This window comes from Herpailurus yagouaroundi, unplaced genomic scaffold, assembly GCF_014898765.1.
Source record: "Herpailurus yagouaroundi ecotype Mexico unplaced genomic scaffold, PumYag 198, whole genome shotgun sequence".
Classification (NCBI taxonomy): domain Eukaryota; kingdom Metazoa; phylum Chordata; class Mammalia; order Carnivora; family Felidae; genus Herpailurus; species Herpailurus yagouaroundi.
Genome location: NW_024412429.1, coordinates 16,584,431 through 16,604,546, shown reverse-complemented (window position 1 = coordinate 16,604,546; position 20,116 = coordinate 16,584,431). Strand labels below are relative to the sequence as shown.

General features: G+C 46.0%; 1 protein-coding gene across 6 annotated transcripts in view; it reads left to right on the top strand.

Moving 5' to 3' along the window:
- PLEKHG1 (pleckstrin homology and RhoGEF domain containing G1) overlaps positions 1 to 20,116 on the top strand; it is a 178,744-nt gene that overhangs the window by 94,344 nt on the left and 64,284 nt on the right. For all 6 annotated transcript variants that reach the window (XM_040448902.1, XM_040448897.1, XM_040448898.1 and 3 more), the window contains exon 3: positions 15,894 to 15,994. In XM_040448902.1, coding sequence (XP_040304836.1) covers positions 15,894 to 15,994 — 101 coding nt within the window. The remainder of the gene's footprint in view (positions 1 to 15,893; positions 15,995 to 20,116) is intronic.

The following is a 20,116-nucleotide window of genomic DNA, read 5'->3' as shown; positions in this document are numbered from 1 at the left end:
TTTTCCCCTGCCCCAGGCCCTGGCGACCTCCAGTCTACTTTCTGGCTATGAATTTAAACCACATCCGTCTTTCTGCGTCTGATTTGTTTCCCTTAGCATGTTTCCAGGTTTCATCCATGCTGGAGCACGTGTCAGAATTTCATTAATTGCCATTAACTTTTAATACCTAAGATTCTTGGACAACAACGGATCCCTTCACAAAGGTGAGATAACACTTCGTGAAAAGTGCTGTCATCCTTACTCTGCGAGGGGACGCATTAAGCAAATAATAGAGACATGATGAGAAATTTCAAGCATCTGTGCAACCCAAAGCAAAATGGAATGCTTGTTCCAAATATTAAGAGTCTTGTTTTGTTAAACGAATAGAAAAGAATCCATACTGATTCTTGTGCTCCATACCCTTCTTCCCTAAAGTAGGCCCCTGAAAGAAAGAGGCTGCAGCCTACATCTGTGGTTTCTCGAATGGCAAATAGCAAAATCAAAATCACATTGAGGCGAAATTACTCCTCAATTTTCTCTGCAAGCTGCCTAAAGGGCATTGTGCAGTGTGTGTGTGTGTGTGTGTGTGTGTGTGTGTGTGTGTGTGTGTGTAAGAGACAGAACAAGCCATTCCTTTAGACTGCACTTGAAAATATTTTCTCCTAACCTTTTCTTTTCCTCTTTGGATCCACAAGAAATGGTACAAGTGTTCCTTCACTTTTAGAATGGGGCTTCAAGTTATGCTGTTAACCTTTCAGAAGCTTTAAGTGGGAGATGAGTCGGGAGGGGCGCCCCAGCCCTGGCCCGGAGCGGCAGCCTGCAAATACAGAATTGCTGAAAAGACACGGCCTTTGTCTGGCTTTCCATAAAGCGGTGGATAAATCACGCAACCCAGGGGTCTGTTTGTAGCCTGGTAAAGGGTGTTCTCCATGCAAATACAGATAGAGAAAGGGGTGTGAGTTAATCTACTTTTGATGAGGGGAGCGTTTCTTTTCTTGTGCTTAGCGGGGAGTTGGGTGGGTGGGGAGAGAGTTGAAAACGAATTGCCTCTTCAAGAGGTTGCGTGGTAAAAATCGCCGGCTGGGGACAATGGGAGGGGAGGGGGCAGAAGAGGAATGCAGGGTTGGGTTACAATTCAATACAACTTCAGCCTTAGGGAGTTTGAGTGCAGCCTGGCTCCTTAACCCTTGCCTTCCCGGCTTGGCTTCGCCCGGTTAACAGAGAGACTTGGTCTAGAGAATTCACCGCCCTCATTCCGCAAACCTTCAGGGCTGGGAAAGCTAGGGGGTCACACCTGCGAATTGTTGACAGCAGTTTTGAGGGAAAGCAGGAACTACAAAGGCATTCTGACCGGACTGTCTGTTGAGGACTCACTCCTCTTTTATCGTGGAATTATAAATGCGGATGTTCAGGTGAGCGTCTGACCCCCAAGAGGTTGAAAGGATAGAACAGGATTCTTGGGAAGAATCTTAGCCTGGGTTTGACAGTAGGAGGGGCCATCTTGCTAGTGAAAATAGAGTGTGCAAAGACAATGAAGCCAGCAGACAGAGCATTCCTGAAAGTACCGGGAGTGAATGCCTGTGTGTTGGGGGTAAGGGAAGGAGGGGAACACAGGAGAGTGGATAAAAGACTCTAGAAAGGTAGGCGGGGGTGCAGGCCTTGAAGGACCTCCCTCTATGCTGAAGGCTACGGGAAGTCATTTTATGCAGGAGGCAGACATCAAATTTGAGTTCTAGAAAGACCGCATTGGCTTCATTCTCAAAAGTTGGAGAGGTGAGAGCCCCATAGAGGGATTGGTTAGGATGTCCATGCAGTAGGCACGTGGAAGGTAACCAAGACCAAGGCAGGGATGGGAGAGAGGAGGGATCAGACAGAGGAGGGATCAGTTTCAAGACAGGTGGGAGAGGCAGGATTTCTTGTCCAGGCGGGCTTAGCATGTGAGAGGGCCCGGGTCTTTGTATGCATACGTCTCCCGTAACAATCTTCAGACCCTGTCCCCAAAAGGATGGTTAATAGCAAGCTGCTCAGGGACGTCAGCCTTCCTGTGGCACTGTGAATACCTGTGGCAGAGAAAGACGGCGGCAGTTTTTATTATAATTTATCTGTGAAGGTAGTTCCTTGAGGAGGAAGCGGGCACACGGAAGGCCATACATCAGCCGCACGTGCTGGGCGCCCTGAACGGGCCTCATCGTTTAACCCCCAAGGCCTGCGTTGTCGCATTACCCCTACTCAAAGCTGAGGCGGTGGGGTCTCAACGAGGCCAATAACCATCCAAGGTACAGCTCCCAGCTCCAGGCTGCCCGTGCCTGTGGTTCCTGCACTTTCTACCACACTGCACCCAGAGGCAGCCCCGGAGCTGAGGCCTTCGAGGGAACTTCTGCCCTTTCGCCCACGTCTTGCTCTGTCCTCCTATAAATCTGCTTCTTGGGAAAGCAGGTGTGCAGCAGATGGAAACTGCATCTGTTACAAGAAAAAACACATAGCGTACCAATGTTCAGACTGTGAAAGTGCTGCTGTAGAAGTTCATTCCATACAATCTCTTGGAAGTTCACTTATGGAAATCTCATCCTACAAGATCTGTCTCCCTCCCTCCTTCTCAGTTCTAAGTAGCAAGATGGCCATGGCCATGGACAGTGTGCCTTAGATGCAGGAGAGGAGAACAGTTTTCCCTACATCACACATGTCACTCTGTGGGCATGAATTGAGACCAGGCCTCCAGTATGACAGAAGGAAATCTCCGGATGTACCCCATTCAGGAGGCCTGAGAAAGTCAGGTTTCTGAGGAATGTCCCGTCACGGTGGCCCACCTGCACCCCCTTTTTACCCTCTGCCCCCCCTGCACATCTCCAAGCCCATAGCTGTTTCTGTGTCAATAAGTAACTTCCGGTTCAGATTTTACCGTGCTGAGGTCAACAACAGTATAGCCAGAGAGGCAGTAATATATGTCCTTAGGGCCACTCATTGTTTTGGGTACAATGGACGGAAGGGTTTAGCCTATAGGCATCTCCATATTTAGCAGCGGAGTACCTAATGCCACCAAAGTATAATCACCTTCATCCGCATTGAAAAACTGCCCATACAGAGATCAGTCCATGTGTAGATTCTTTATTTTAACATACACAGCCTCACTGCACTGCGGTTTTCAAATCGAACAGCTTGATCTTGAGGTCATTATTAAACTGTGTGGCTCAGTAGATGGGACATTGAGTTAAGGTCTTCCAGCTTTTTCCTCTCACTACTTGATATTGCCCAGGTAGCTCCAGCCTTGAGGCCTAGTGGAAACTGTTTCAGGGTTAGAGCTCCAAGCAAATTAGCACAAACAACACTAGGTTTTTGTCTCCTAGGCCTTGTTTCTTCTCTATCAAATGAATGCTACTTGAGTACCTACTGTATACAGATCAGTTGCTATGAGAATCACCTCTAGTATAGTTCCTGTCTCAGTAAAAGAGACTAGAAAGTGTTCCAACTCATTAAATAAGTCATATAGTTTATTATTGTCTAACATATGATTAGGTTATGCATACGGTGACCTGTGCTGTGTATGTGGCAAAACTGTGTATCTGTTGTTGTTTTTTTTTAATGTTTATTTTTGAGAGAGAGAGGGAGGAGCAGGGAGGTGGGGAGACAGAGGATCCAAAGCAGGCTCTGTGCTGACAGCAGAGAGCCTGATGTGAGGCTCAAACCCGCGAGCTGTGAGACCATGACCTGAGCTGAAGTCAGATGCTTAAACCGACAGAGCCACCCAGGCGCCCCAACCAGTCCTATAGTTTTTCAGTGCTCTGCTTTTTAGGCTCCCCATCATGTAAAGTTTGCTTAATATACTTAAGAGTAGCATGGTACTGGGAGGCCTGGAAGAATTCATTTGTGAGGGTTCACATGACCGTTTTGTAGAGGAGAGTGTTCCTGTGGGGGAGCTACGGAAGAGTCAGGGCATAAAGAGGAATGAAATGACCTGTGCCTGCAAAGGGAAGGGGGGACGTTTTGCAGGAGTAGAAAGCCAGGCGCAAGTTGGGAGGGAAGAAAGAGAACTCGTGAACCGAATGAGACAGGAAGGCGCGAGCCAGCGTTGGAAGTCAAATGCCAGACGGTGGAAAGCCAGCGTGCTCGGCTGCTGGAAAAGCATGTGCGGGATGTGTGTTGACGAGCACATGAAGGAGGGAGGCTTGATGTGTAAATGGACTGAGACTGATTCAGATACAGTGCGCTGACGATCCCGGAACGCGGTAGGCGCCAAGTCAATGAGAGTTGTTGTCTTTGGTAGGCTCCTACCTCAAACCTAATCAAAACCACATCAAGTCCCCAGAAGAAGTCAACAGCAAACATCGCCTACTGTTTAAAGAGACTGCATTAAGGACGAAAGCCTTGGAAACAGTAGTGCTGGGTTTCCAACTGCCCAGGCTGTAAGTCAGCTGATCCTAGTTTGAGTGTGACTGAGTCGCTCACTGTCTGTGGGACCTTGGGAAACAATTGAAATCTTCTAAACTTCTAGTAAAATGGGACTAATAATCGGGCCCCCCTCCTGGGGTTGCCGTGAAGGTTAAATAAGACAATGCATGTAAAGCAGTGAGCTCCGCGCATAGCAATGAACATAAACGTAAGACTACTGATCGTAGTAAATAGCAGTGAGGAGGTGTTAAACTTCAGATGATCTAATAACGTACATTTATTTTACTGATCTTTTATTTTATGCTCTTGCCCATATACAAAATCCTTTGGGCTTTATTTAATTTTCCTTAATTACCGTGTTTCAAATTATACTAGCAGTACCGTGATTGTAATTGAGATGAATCAGGTCTCATTTTCAGGTACTTAAAGCTCTGCCAGGACATCACATCCCTTTGCTGTCTTCCTCCTTAAGGATTATAGCCACATCTAATTGTATCTGTCTGCTTCCTTCCCTGGCTTGGACCCGGAGAACTATATTGCGTTTTCTGCATGGTGTGGGGGCGACGTTATATAGACTCAGGGAAAACATCACTCCCCTTTTTCTTCCCTCTTCTCTTTTCCCCCTTCTGTCCCCCTCTCCTCATTATCCCCCTCTTTCACCCTGTCTCTGTTCCCCCCTCTCCCCCAGCCTCAGCAAAGTTGGCAGAGTTTGTCTCGGTGATGAAAATAAAATGGCAAAAAAAAATAATAATAATGATGCTGTATAAAGTTAACCCAATGAGAAGGAAGACGTAAAAAGAGAGTTGGAGAAAAGTAAGGTGACCCAGGGGTTGGGGGGGGTGGGGGAACTCCTTCCGGAGGAAGTGTGGAATAAACCTGTCTTTCCTATCTCATCAGCACCCACTGGGATGCTGGTGCTGTGCTTTAGTCCCGATGGTTCTGGCAAATTCTCTGGTTGCCCCTTGTGAAGATTTTAAACATACTTTACATTCATGCCTATTCGGTGAGCACTTAGATTATCCCAGAAATGCTTTATTCTTTTTTGGTTGTTAGAAATGACGATGGGATTAAAGAGTACAGAAAAAAAAGCAATGTGGGTTTCAAATAAGTATGGAAAGATAGCTCAGTGCGAGCGGGACTTCGAAATCAGCATGTGTCCCTGTCCCCTATTTTAAGAAGAGCTTTTAGGGGCGCCTGGGTGGCGCAGTCGGTTAAGCGTCCGACTTCAGCCAGGTCACGATCTCGCGGTCCGGGAGTTCGAGCCCCGCGTCGGGCTCTGGGCTGATGGCTCAGAGCCTGGAGCCTGTTTCCGATTCTGTGTCTCCCTCTCTCTCTGCCCCTCCCCCGTTCATGCTCTGTCTCTCTCTGTCCAAAAAATGAATAAACGTTGAAAAAAAAATTTTTTTTTAAAAGAAGAGCTTTTACATATGAGAATGTTGTCAATGTAATTTGAAAACACTAAACACAGTTTTTAAAATAAATATTTAACAAAGCAATAGAAAATTAAGTTTCCTGCCATGTTTTTATTACAGAAGGGACTCTCGTAAGAACTTTTCCGTTCTAACTTGGTAAGCTAAGAGATTAATTGTAGTACTATATTTGCACCAAATTCTTTTTAATTATCATGAATTTTTAAAATTTATTTGCGTTTATATACATCACATCTTCCCCTGGATGTCAATATGAAGTAAAAAAAAAAAAAAAGACAACTGATTTCCATAATGGTTTGCCAGAAGCATAGGAAAAGATGGGCGTCCAGTTGCTTGAAGAACTTTAATATATTAATGCTAATCCTGTTTCTTCTGATTTCAGTTACTATAGGCTGCCAGTTCATTTGTGTTTTCTGCGTAAAGCCTTTGGAGAAAACCAAATATACCCAGTTTTTGTTTGGAGAAAACCAAATATACCCAGTTGTCTTCAAGCAGAGATCTATTTCTCTTTCTACTCAGCATTTCTGTTTTTAATAGAATTCCTGTCTGCCCAGACCACGTTTCTCTTTCTGGGAAGACCTGCCCAATCCTCCCCCTGTCTAGGGCTGGCTGTCCCACCTCCCTGCACCCCTTCTCTTAGGAGGAAGAGGGGAAACACTGGAGGGGACTGAACAGGCTGTATCATTTGTCACAGCTTAGCAAGAAGGCCATTCCTGACATTTTTTACTGATGCTTTATGTATTGAAAGTATTATACTAGGTAAATGAGGCTGAAAGCTCCCAGTTTTGTTTGTTTGTTTGTTTGTTTATGATCCTTCTACTCCAATGTCTCAGAGCCATTAATTCTGACTTTTACATACCACCAGTTAAGATCAGCTTCTATACCATCAGTTAGGAAGACTGGATGAGAACTGATCTCCTACCAGCAACAGATGCTGCTTTTAACTCTTCCCCCTTTGCTCCCCCCCCCCAACCCCCTCGCGGTGCGTGCACACGGGGTGTACGTCTTCCTCTCTTATTCTTCCCTCTTTCTCTCCTCGTCTTCTTTTCCCTCTTGTGCTTTCTACTCCCCTTTTTCTTCCCTCTTCTCTTCTCCCCGTTCTGCTCCCCTCTATCCATCCTCCCTGTCTTCCCCCTTCTGCCCCCCCTCCTCCCCGACCCCCAACAAGGTTGGCAGAGTTTGTCGCCATGATGATATATGGCATTTTCTGCGCACTTTTCCGCGGTGTGGAGGCAACGTTATACAGACTCAAGGAAAACACTGCTCCCACAATACGAGCTTTGTTTCCAGCTTGATGAAGTGGCCAGAGACCCCCACCTCCCGTTTCTTTAGCTGTACCCTCCTCCCCCCTTCCCCCCCATGGATGTGGGCAGAGAAATCAGAGAAAAGAGATTAACTGGAAGATTAACTCCTGAAACTTTATCTGCAGGCTACAGAGGGAGATTTTACTATAAACCCTGATTAGTGGCTTATTTGGAAGAAAGAGAAAGGGTTTCTTTTGTTTGAAAATGTGTCCTATCCTCCCACCGCATTTTGTAAATAATTTTTATAACACATTGTCATACTCTGGCTTCTTTCTTTCACATGCCTTTCTCCTGTACTCTTCTTGTGAGCACCTAGAGTACAGGGTCACATCTTACTTGTTTCTTGATGTCCCCCCTTAATACAGAAACTCGCACATAAGCTGTGGCCCCCAAAACTCTTAGTTGTGTACGTTATAATGAAACTATTGAATGGAATACAACGCAGTCACTATAAAGAATGACAAAGAACTATCCTGACATATAGGAAGCCTGTGTATTTATAGACATTGAGTGGGGGGAGAGAAGTTGTGAACCGAGCATAGATCTCATTTTTGACAAATGTCACTGCCCTGGAACATAGCCCAGAAGCATGCATACCAGGTCACTAACCACAGGTACCTCTGGAGAATGACATCTGGGGAGAGGGAGGGGCCCTGCGGAGGGAGAGGGAACTTTTTACTCTGTATTCTCTGGCTCACTGGAATTTTTTCTAGCCAAGAAATGAAGCTGACCCATGTGGCCACTCCCTGCTCTACTCAGAAAGACAGTGTTCCCAGCCCGGACCTCCCAGGCAAGGGGCTTATCTCCCCACCCCGCCCCCCCCCCCCCACCGCTTATCTTGGCCCTTGACCTGGTTCTCATGCTCGGCTTCCCCTTCCCTACACCTACCACCAACCCGTTCACGGACGCATCTGCGATGAGTGCGCTCATGGGGTGCGTGGGTGCGTGCGTGCGTGGGCGTGCAGGTGGGTGCACGGGTGGACGAATCAACCGGTCAATCCTCCCCGGTCCCACATCTCTTCCCGGGTCAAAATTCACAGTCCCGTTAGCCACTTCCAGAGCAGGCCGCAGCTCTCTCTAGTCACTGCACCCGGGAATCTGTCATCCTCTCTCAGTTTCCCCCAAGACTGTCCGGAAGAGGAGGGCTTGCCAGGCTCTCTGCTCCAAGATAGACCCCCTCCAAAGCGCCCCCCACCGCTGCTCCAGCTCAGGGGTGCAGTCTCATGGGCGAGAGCCCCAGCGTCCTGTGCTGCCCGTGGCCTCGCAGCTCTTCGCTTACTGTTATCACTTCCTTTGCAAGGGCTCTTCGCTGTTGTCACTGCTACAGGAGACTTCTTGGAGGTGCCATGGCCTGCTCCCCCCTCACCGAGGCTGCGGGTGGCCAACACCGAGCTACTCGGAAGCTGCTTTTTTGTGGGTGGGCGCTGGCCGTGGCGGTGGACGCTGGAGCATCGGAGACGACCTTGGCCTCTCTGTTCTGTCAGCGCTGCCTCAGCCCGAGCCCCAAGCTGCACAGCCTTTGCACAGCTTCTAGCTCCCCACGGAGCTTTCTGAGCCAACCGCTGTTTGTCTCCCCAGATCCTCAGCCTGCCAAACCCCTCCTTGGAGATCCTACAGCGACATGTGTCTTCACACATCCCAAACCGATTGACGCCCTGTCTTTGCCCCCAGCCCACCGCCCTCTTCTCTTCAGGGCTCCCGGGAACGGGGCGAGAAAGTGCATCCGGGACTTGGGCCAGGCCGGTGATGCTGAACCGGTCATGACCATGGTGATGTTCCCTGGGGGCTCTATTTGTGCAGAGGACAATGGCTGGAAAGTAAAACCCCGTATGTCTCCTCAGAGCGTTGACCCTAAGAAGACAAGATGAGCAAGCCAGAGCCGCGTGGAGGTCTCCTGTCTAGAGGAGTGAGGCCAAAAGATTTGTCTCCTCTTCATCGCAGATCCCCAGAGGTGTTTGTCAGTGATTTTTCTGGGTGTGAGGCGGTCCGGTACCGCGGGTACCAGCCACCCAACAAGGCCTAGAGCCAAGCTGAGGCTTCTGCAGGCTCGGCCAGCAGGAGCGGCCCTGGCTTCCTTTTACCTCACCAGCTTCCAGGCCAAGAGAGGCAGAAGGAAGGGTGAGGGCCGGTGGGTGCTCTTCCCAGAGGGAGCATCCCAGCTCCGTCCATGCGGTGGACGAGGCGTGGCCTTCCTGCCTTTTCATTCACTGCCCGCCACAGAGGATAAGACAAATGTCTTGTATATATATATATATATAGTCATCCGGAACTAAGGCGAAGGGGGCAAAGGTCGGGGCCTTCAGAGGAAGGAATGCAATTTACAGGAAGATGGAAAAAAAAGTAAATGTTTGGTAAACAAATGTTTGCTGGGCCCTTCGGAAACAATAGGACGAGAGGACTTTGCTCGGAGTGGCCTTGCTTAGGTCCCTCCCTGTCTGCCTTACGTGGCTCATATCATAATGTGGTTGTCTGTGGTGATAGCCCTCTTTCTGGAGCAGGTCCTCTCTCTCAATTCTCTTTAGGCATTTGAGGGGGGAGGTTGAAGAGCTTTTCCTGAATTTGCTGGGTTTTGATTGCTTTTTAACTCAAAATAGACCTTCTGCCAAAGTGACCCATCTTGGGGTGACCTCCGTGGGCCCCCTACATCCTGAGAGCCAACAGTGTCCCTCACACACTGTGACTCTCACCCTTGACCGGCTCCTTTCTGTCCTTCACGCCGGTTAGATGGCGTTCCTCTCTGTAGACCCTGCGGCTGAGGGCCTGGTCTGGGTTCACCTGCACTGCTCTGCTGGTCTAACCGGCCTCCCCACCCCAGTTTCACACCTTCTGTTCTGTTTTCTTCACTGAGGCTGGGATGGTCTGCGGTGTCCCTACCTCCTTCCGTGGTGGCCACCACCTACAGAGCATGGAAGATTCTCCATGATCCGCCTGTCCTCACACCGCAGCTCACCCCCAGGGTCTGTGTGCCTGTGCACAGGCCCTGCCATCTTGGCCCAGGTCAGCTCCTTTCAGTAGCCTGAGGCCTCTGTTTGCACTTTTCTACCTTCCTGGATGCTGTCTCCCTTTCTCTACATCCAGAATGCTGGTTCTCCTTAAAGATTCAGTTCCACGCACACTTCCTCTGGTAGAGAGCCTCTCTCCGCCCTGGAATTGAGCACTTTTTCTCTGCCCCCTCTGTCCACCATACTGAATATTTATCAGCCATGCAGCCTCAACACTGTATTGTACTTGTTTGTTTACACTGGTCTTTCAACCACACGGGGAACTCCTTGGGGGTAGAAATCATGTTTTATTCATTTTTTGAATTCTTAGCTTGTAATACAGAACTCGGCACACAGTCTTAGGTCCTCAATAAAAGGTGCCGGGGGTGGGGGGGTTGTAGGAATGAATGTGAATGCTTTTAAACTGTAAATTGATATGCAAGTGTAAGTTTTTGTAACTTATTGTGGTGTCAATGGCATCCCAATGTAATACATGGCATTTGGAGGGCAGGTTTGGGGATAAACAGATGACTACTTTCTAGAAAAGGTGGAGGGGTTGGAGAAAAGAAAAAAAAAATGCTTCCTTCAAAATAAAGACCCAAAAGTCTCACATACGAGTTACATGAAAGGACTTGGAATTTGAAAGTTCTAAAAACAGAAAAACCAACCAAAAAGAGCCAACTATAAACCCACTAGGTCGAACTTTGAAATGTCAGCAAGAGGACTTTGGAATGGAACCTTTTTGTTGTGTTTCTACAATGGACTCTCCACAAGAGAGGAGGCGGAAGGGAGTAGAAAGGATGTAGAGTGTGGTGAGACTTTATAGTTCTAAGTCCGCGTCTCTTTCCCTCTTGTGGTTTATCTTTATTATGGTAAACAGGTTATTTTAAAACATTTTTAGGGGCGCCTGGGTGGCGCAGTCGGTTAAGCGTCCGACTTCAGCCAGGTCACGATCTCGCGGTCCGTGAGTTCGAGCCCCGCGTCGGGCTCTGGGCTGATGGCTCAGAGCCTGGAGCCTGTTTCCGATTCTGTGTCTCCCTCTCTCTCTGCCCCTCCCCCGTTCATGCTCTGTCTCTCTCTGTCCCAAAAATAAATGAACGTTGAAAAAAAAATAAAATAAAACATTTTTAAATGTTATTTTAGAGGAAGAAGGGAAATGGGGCAGGGACATTAATTTAATTCTATAAGCGTCTTAGAGAAATAAGGCGAACTACCAAGGACACTGCACTTGAGTTTAAACTCTGTGCATTTCTGCACCATCTCTGCTGGGGGACTGCCTAGACCAGGGCTCCTCTGCCTGTGCCGAGGGACAGGGATGTGTATGTGTGTGAGTGCGTGCGTGTTTTGTTCCAGTCAGCCACACGCTGATTCTTTTGTAAAATACAGTAAGAAGTAAATCACTAGAAAAACAAAATAGAAGAAATCAGACATGCAAAATATAAGCCCGAATTTATCGTTAGATTCAACAGATCTCATTCTCCCAAAATGTTGGAAGTTTCCACCTGCTTACTCTCAACTTCTGCGCCTATCTTGTAGTTCGGGTACCACTTTGCAAATGGTCTCCTTTGCCATTTATGGCACTGAAAATAGAGGGGTGCCTGGGTGGCTCAGTCGGTGAAGTGTCCGACTTCGGTTCAGGTCACGATCTCACGTTTTGTGGGTTCGAGCCCCGCGTCGGGCTGTGTGCTGACAGCTCAGAGCCTGGAGCCTGCTTCGGATTCTCCGTCTCCTTCTCTCTCTGCCCCTCCGCCAGTTGTGCTCTGTCTTTCTCTGTCTCACAAAAATAAATAAATGTAAAATAGCACTGAGTTAGTCTTTACTTGGGTGTTTTCAGTACCGGACGTTACAGGGGATGAAAAAGTTACCGCAAGGAGGACACCCGTGTACAAATCTCAAGGAGATCCTGAGGCCATAAACTGATTAGAAAATAAATACCTGAGGCTAAATTTAAAATGGCGTAATAGAACATTTTTCCAACTAGTGGCAAGCTCTTTTTTTGTGTGTATCTCCCCACCTTGTCCCTCTCCCATGTGGAGTGAATTCTTTGATCTTTTTGGAGAATAATCGTTTTCAATGCAAAAGTTTTAAATTGATCCTTCATTGTTAACTGTAGGGTAGCCGTAAGTGCTGACATCAAGCCAATAAAATTAATAAGCAGTGTGACAGGCTCTAATAAATTTCATTGGTGTCTTTGCTCTGTCATTTGAGCACTGAACCAACTGTTATTACCACCGAGCTTCGAACCTCTCATTTTGGCTTGAGATGATTACAGCTGCTAATGCAGTGCATGCTACAGTCGTTTCCAGTAACTGGTTTAGGGTTAAAGTATCATATTTAAAAGGCTTAATTATGATCAGTAGGGGGAACGAGTTGTGGCCCTATGACTTTGATCCATTTTCTAGAGTGACCTACAAAAATTGGGACTCCTAACGATCTGTTTTCTCAACAATTTCAACAAACGAGCAGCTTTGACGTTCTAGTTTCCCTACCACGAACTGGGGGGTTTAGAAACTCTTTCATTTGGAGAGGGGCCATCCTCTGTTGGGAGCCAGCCATGGTTCTTTGTTTCTAACCCCAGCTGAAATTCTTCAAGCCCCTTAACTCCATCTGTCCCTCACGTGAAGAATTTAGTAGCAGGTTTCTGCAAATGAGCAAGCTCTTCACCTGAAGTGAGAAAAAGGATTGTCTTCTCCTTTAAAGCCCATGGCAGCCAGCGAGGTGAATTTGGCACACACATATGTCACTTCTGCGCTAGCCTTTATCCTGCTATTTGTGTGGATCATGCCTATCCTTATCTTTCTGTTTAATTTCATGCCCATCTATAACCTTATGTTTTACCTTCTTAATTCCGCACTTGATGTGTCCTTTTAAAATGATGGGGCACCTGGGTGGCTCAGTCGGTTGAGCGTCTGACTTTGGCTCAGGTCATGATCTCGCAGTCCGTGAGTTCAAGCCCCACATGGGGCTCTGTGCTGCCAGCTCAGAGCCTGGAGCCTGCTTTGGATTCTGTGTCTCCCTCTCTCTCTGCCCCTCCCCTGCTCATACTCTGTCTCTGTCTCTCTCAAAAATAAATAAAGGTGAATAGAATAGAATAGAATAGAACGGAATAGAACGGAATAGAACAGAATAGAATAGAATGTTATCAGGAGTGCCTGGGTGGCTCAGTTGGTTAAACCTCCAACTCTTGATCTCAGCTCAGGTCTTGATCTCAGGGTCATGAGTTCAAGCCCCACATTGGGCTCCACGCTGGGTGTGAAGCCTATAAAAAAAAAATGATAAGTAAGTAAAATGTTGATCAACGTTTTAAACTATCAAATATAAGCATTCAGTGCAAGTAAATATTAGCCCATCTTTTTGGACCACTTGTAATTTTATGTAAGCATCATTGAATACATTTATTTTTTTGCACAAGTGTAGGTTAGGTTTACATGTTGTTCAAAAGGTACTTATTTCACTTCTAGCTATCTTTATCATTTCTTATTTGGGCATTAACTCTATATCCTATGCAGATACTTAAGCTCCTTATAATTGTTCCATTCATGAAAGGAAGGAGGCTATGTCTTGCTGTTGTGGGTTTTGGGTGCCAGAGACACTTAAACCCTGTGAATTTAAATTTCTTCTTGAGATGGCCACTGTCTTCAAAAGAAAAGATGTTTCCACAAACCTTAAAAGAGAAAAAATGTTTAGAAACATTGGTTCAGCCTTTTGCATTACTGGTGGGAATGCAAACTGGTGTAGCCACTATGGAAAACAGTGTGGAGATTCCTCAAAAAATTAAAAATAGAACCACCCTCCGACCCAGCAATTGCATTACTAGATATTTATTCAAGGACACAGGAGTGCTGTTTCGAGGGGGCACATGCACCCCGATGTTTGTAACAGCACTATTGACAATAGCCAAAGTATGGAAAAGAGCCCAAATGTTCATTAACTAACGAATGGATAAAGAGGATGTGGTGTGTGTGTGTGTGTGTGTGTGTGTGTGTGTGTGTGTGTGTGTATGCACACATAGATATAGATATAATGGAATATTTCTTGGCAATCAAAAAGAATGAAATCTTGCCATTTGCAACAATGTAGATGGAACTAGAGTATATCATGCTAAGCGAAGTAAGTCAATCAGAGAAAGACAGATGTCATGTGATTTCACTTACATGTGGAATTTAAGATACAGAACAGATGAACATAGGGGAAGGGAAGCAAAAATAATATAGAAACAGAGGGAGACAAACCATAAGAGACTTTTAAATACAGAGAGCAAACAGGGTTGCTGGAGGGGTGTCGGTGGGGCATGGGCTAAATGGGCGATGGGCATTAAAGAGGACACTTATTGGGATCAGCACTGGGTGCTGTGTGTAAGTGATGGGACACTAAAGTCTATTCCTGTAATCATTATTACACTATATGTTGGCTAACTTGGATCGAAGTTAAAAAAATAAATGAGTAAACAATGGTTCGTGCATGCCAGCGATTTTAGTATTGAAGGGCCAGAATGGTGAGTTAGGATGCATTCTGGGAAATGGGCTCCTGAGAAAGTTTATGGTGAGGCCCTGCCCGGTTTTCCTTTGAGGAACGCGAAGAGCATGAGAGAATGAATGTGCCTGATGAAAAGGGAGAAGGAAGAATTATCTGATGGTTCTTAAATTTCGTTTCTCCTTTGGCTGGTCGCACCTAAATGCTATTGTGTTTGCGATTGGACGTTGGAATGTGGCTGTGGCCTGGGATTCTCGCAGGGTCCCTTTCTCCACATGCTGCATAACACCGTGTGACGTTTGGTCGAGGGCCACGGTACATCGTGCAGCCCAGGGCAGGGGATTGTATTTATTTTCTATTTTACGTTATTTCAGCTGTTTTCACTTTTTTCTTTATTGTTTTCTTGCCTCCTACAGAGTTCTTTTTTCAAGCATTGCTGGGGAAGGGGGAACACTCAGTTATGAACTCTCACACCCGGGGCAGAAAACAGCTTTCTCTCAGCAGCTCCGAGCTTCTAAGCCACACACCCTTAACCCACTGTGGATCTGAACCCACATTAGCTCTGCTTGGGAGCTGGTACTGTTGTCAAAAGATGTAAAATCATTTCAAAGCTTTCCATGGCTCATTAACATAGGCTACTAGATAGCATAAGTGAGTTATGTGCTTATTAAAATAAAAAGAGAGTTTTGGGTTTTTTGGAAATTGGTATTTGAGGAAGGATTTGGTTCTGCCCTTTAACAACCGATAGCTTCCCGATTTAAAGGTTATGTTTAAACAACTCTTTTCCCACCAGTTTATGGAGATATAATTCACACAGAACACTGCATTAGTTTAAGGTGTAAAACATAATGATTTGATACACATATATTCTGTGAAATGATCACCACATTGAGTTCAGTTGACAGCCATCACCACACAGAGTTATAAATTTTTTATCTTGTGATGAGAAATGTTAAGATCTGCATTTCTGGCTTTCTACTGTATGAACTTGAGTATCTTTTTATCATATAAGTCAGTCAAGGAAACAGAAGACGGTGTTGTTATGCCAAAACTCTGACATTCTGAGAAACGAAGATCATTATATTATCCGTCTAGGGAGGCTCTAATACGTTTGGGGGGTATATAGACTATTGTGTGGCATACTCCTTCTTCTTGTCCAAACTCCCTGTTCTATAAATAGGTAAGTACTGTCATCATTAATAAACGAGACACAGTATAATTAATGAGCACATTAGCATAACAATTACTTGAAACTGATATGAAAGATTTGTCCTGCATAACTAAAGGTGGCCTGGAGAAGGACAGGAATGTTTAAGACATCCTTGTCATTGATTTCCCAGGATTACCTTGACTGCATCAGGGACCAAACAAAACTTCCGCTGGGGACAGAAGAAAGATCAGCCCTCTTTGGAAACATACAGGATATCTACCACTTCAATAGGTAAGTTCATACTCAAATGATTGTTCTCACACGAGAATATGATGACTTTCACGTGAATGCAGCCTAAGAAAACTTTACCTGTAATCCTTGATTCGACGTCATACGGTTTTGTGTGCCATCATGTGATGAAGCCTTCTAGCTAGAAGCATCCTTGTGCTAGATGAGTCTCCCATTTATTTAATATTCCATCCCACTCCACCCTCCTGACTCGGAGAAGAGACCTGTTTGCCCTGACGGAGGAGTGACATCTTTCTTCTACAACACAACAGAAACGGGGCATCCAGAAGCGTGCGCGTGCTTAGTCTGCAGCACCCCACCTCCCCTGGATTTTCTAGAAGTTGTCTTCTGCCTAGGGCGTGGGGAGGACACTGTAAACACACAACTACTTTAGGTCACAACCTATCTGAATTCAAATTACTTAATAATTTACATTTAAATGATTAGTTCAAACACGTATTGAGGACCGACTACATAAAAGACACTGGGCTTCGAAAATTTGCTGAAGGGGCTGGGACAGGCAAATTGGTTAGTGTTGTATGTTGTGAAACTTCTGCCAGGAAGTAGGCAGGTTAAGATTACAGACTCTGGTTTCCAACATGTCTGGGTTTGCATCCCAGCTGAGCCATGTAGGTATCTTTGGGTGAGTCTTTCGATGGAGTAGAATAACTAACTCCCTCCCTCCAAGGCTGTACCCGTGTCTTCCTTTCTCCATGAAGCTTGCCGGACACACACACACACACACACACACACACACACGCACACCCTCAACTGCTCTTTTTTCTCCTGGCATTTATCGAATTCCGACATACCCTGTAACTGACTTTGGGTTGACATCTGTTGTTTCTTTCCTCGCCACGCCCACTCCCCCAAGGACAGGGATCTGTTTCCTTACTGCCCTTGTACCTCGACAGTGCCTGGCGTACAGGCGACGTGCAAACGTTTGTGGAACGAATGAATGGAAACAGTAAGTATAGGTGTCTCGTAAGGTTGTTGTGAAGCTTCAGTGCATTCATATACCAAAAGTGCCCAGCTCAGTGCCAGCACAGAGGAAGCACCAAAAACATCAACCGGGGATGATGTCGAATTTGTTAAAATCCCTTTACGAAGGGGCGCCTGGGTGGCACAGTCGGTTAAGCGTCCGACTTCAACCAGGTCACGATCTCACGGTCCGTGAGTTCGAGCCCCGCGTCGGGCTCTGGGCTGATGGCTCAGAGCCTGGAGCCTGTTTCTGATTCTGTGTCTCCCTCTCTCTCTGCCCCTCGCCCGTTCATGCTCTGTCTCTCTCTGTCCCAAAAATAAATAAACGTTGGAAAAAAAAAAAAAATTTTAAAATCCCATTACGAAATTCGACAGCGCCCTGCCATCGTGTGACTCCACCGTAATGCAAACTATGAATATTACCCCGCTTTGCTTAATGAAATTGGTATATGTGACACCTTGGAGGCGGGACCCACATCTCCTTTGCTCCCTCCGAATCCCTAGCACCCAGCCCGAGCACGGCCTGTCTGGGAGACATGTGTCTTGAATTGCATCAACAGCTCCTTTAATTTTGAAAGCCCAGGATGTAAAAACTGCAGGTGTTGAAGCCTCTTCCTAATTGGACCCAGGAGACTTTGAAAACCAGCCTGCATGTTCCAAGATAGGGGTTCTCGACTTGAACTACACACTGGAATCAACTGGGAAGGTTTAAAAAAATATATATATATATGATCGATCCCACCCCAGAAATTCTAATGAGTTGGTTTGGGATGGGGCCAGGGCATCAGAAATTTTGGAAAGATTCTCCGATGTTTGAAGCGTGCAGCCGTGGCTGGGGAAAACCTTCGACATAAAATAAATACGGTAGTAAGAAAACAGAGAGGGACGCCTGGGTGGCTCCGTCAGTTAAGCGTCGGACTTAAAGCCCCACGTCGGGCTCTGTGCTGACAGCTCAGAGCCTGGAGCCAGCTTTGGATTCTGTGTGTCTCTGTCACTCTCTGTGTCTCTCTCTCTGCCTCTCTCTCAAAAATAAACAAACATCAAAAAAATATTTAAGAAAAGAGAGAAAGGTCATCAGAAACTTGAATTAGGGAATTTAGAGTGTGCATGTTCATTAGCAACGCATCGGTGTTCAGGCAGGCTCCCATTTAACTGTCACTCGCCACAATGGTAAATGTTAGCTGGTAAATGGTAAATGATGGTAAAGTGATGGTCAATCCTGTGAGCCCCTGAGTGGCCTCTCCTTCCAGAACCTAGCAGTAGCTCCGTAACCTGGGGCGAGGGTGGAAGCATATATGCTGGGAGGCGCCTGGCCTGCGCCTTCTGGTGGTTTGGCTGTGAGCTGATGGTTATGACTGTTTTTCTAGTGCCTTCTTCATGCCAGAGGCCATAGGGTTTTATGAGCACTATCACTTTCCATGCCTCATCTGGGCTCCTCTGACCCCAAACCCCAGGCATTTAGCCATATTCCCTCTTGCCAGAGCAGAGCCCTGCATTTCCAGCCATGGTCCGGGACATTGCAGCGTAGTCCAGAAAGGGTTTTTACTCCCCAGAGTTTAAAGCTTCCAAGGTCTCCTCATTTAAAGAAAGGTAAGAAAGAAGCGTAGCCCCGCCCCCGCCCAGGCAACAAGGACGGCCCTTGACAGTGGAGCCCATTCTGCACGAGTTGGAAGACTGAGAAGGCCTTTTTTTATTCCCGAATCAGTTGTCTGTTCTTTTATCTTTGGTGTTTTCTGAGCAAGGAAGCCAGACATGTCTACAATAAACTTGAGGCAGAGTGAATGAGTACCCCGATGATGATGACACGTGACGCGTCAGTGTAGGGACGCAGCGTGCGCACGATGGGCACAACGTATTCGTGCCTCTCCCTTTCCTAGGTCACACTTAGACATCCCCTGCACATGCATTATCTCATTTAATCCTTGCAACAGCTCTCCGTGGTTAGGATGCATATTGTACGCACATCTTATAGACGAATCAGTCATGCAGTGTAGTAAAAGTCCTTTGCTCAAGGACATGGAACTAGGCATCCAGTTTAGCCTATTTGCCAACTTTCTGGTTTTGTCAAATTTCTGTTGGCTTTCTTATTATTTTATTTCACTATTATTTTCAAGAATATCTTCTTGTTTAACTTTTTCAGATGCGTGGTCTATACTGTTGGGTCCCTATTCATTTTTATTTCCTTCCCCTTAAATCTGAAGTCTACATTTAGAGCTCAAACGTCTTTGCTGTTACATTTGGCTAAATAAATAGTATTGATGTGACTTTTTATATTAATGCCTCTTAGGAATCTTTTATTAGATATCCTACATCAGTTGATTTCAAAGCTACGACTATCTGGCAAATCTATGGTTGGGGCTTCAAATAATTTTGAAGGTTCTATTATTAGTTCAGGTCCAGATTTTTCAACATAATATAATATTATTGTGACCAACTAAGCAAGATTTAAATCTCTAAAATTAAAGAGGGGGAAAAAGAAAATTGTGTTATGCTGGCCTGAAAAACTCTGCTGACTAGATATTGTTTTCAATATATATTTCCAAAAGACAGAAAAGCATAGAGTAGCATGATAAGCACCCATGAATCCCACCCTCACTCTATCAAAGTTTTGTAAATTTTATTTATTTATTTTTTTTAAAGAGAGAGAGATCATGCTAGTGGGGGAGACGAATAGAGAGAGAGAAAATCTTAAGCCGTCTCCGTGCTCAGCACAGAACCTGATCCAGGATTTGATTCCACAACCATGGGATCATGACCTGACCCAAATCAAGAGTTAGATGTTTGGGGTACCCAGGTGGCTCAGTAGGTTAAGTGTCTCACTCTTGGTTTGGGCTCAGGTCATGATCTCCCGGTTCATGAGCTCGAGCGCCACATCAGGCTCTGTGCTGACAGCAAGGAGCCTGTTGGGACTCTCTCTCTCTCTCTGTCTCTCGCTCGCTCACTCTGCTTCTCCCTCTCTGCCCCTCCCCTGCTCTCTCTCTCTTTTGCAAAATAAATAAATAAACTTAAAACAATTAAAAAAAAAAAAAAAGAGTTGGACGCTCAACCGACTGAGCCACCGGGTGGCCTAAAGCTTTTTTAAAACAGCAAGACCTTGTAAATAATGTTCAAGTCCCTTATATACCCTTCCCAACTGCATTTCAC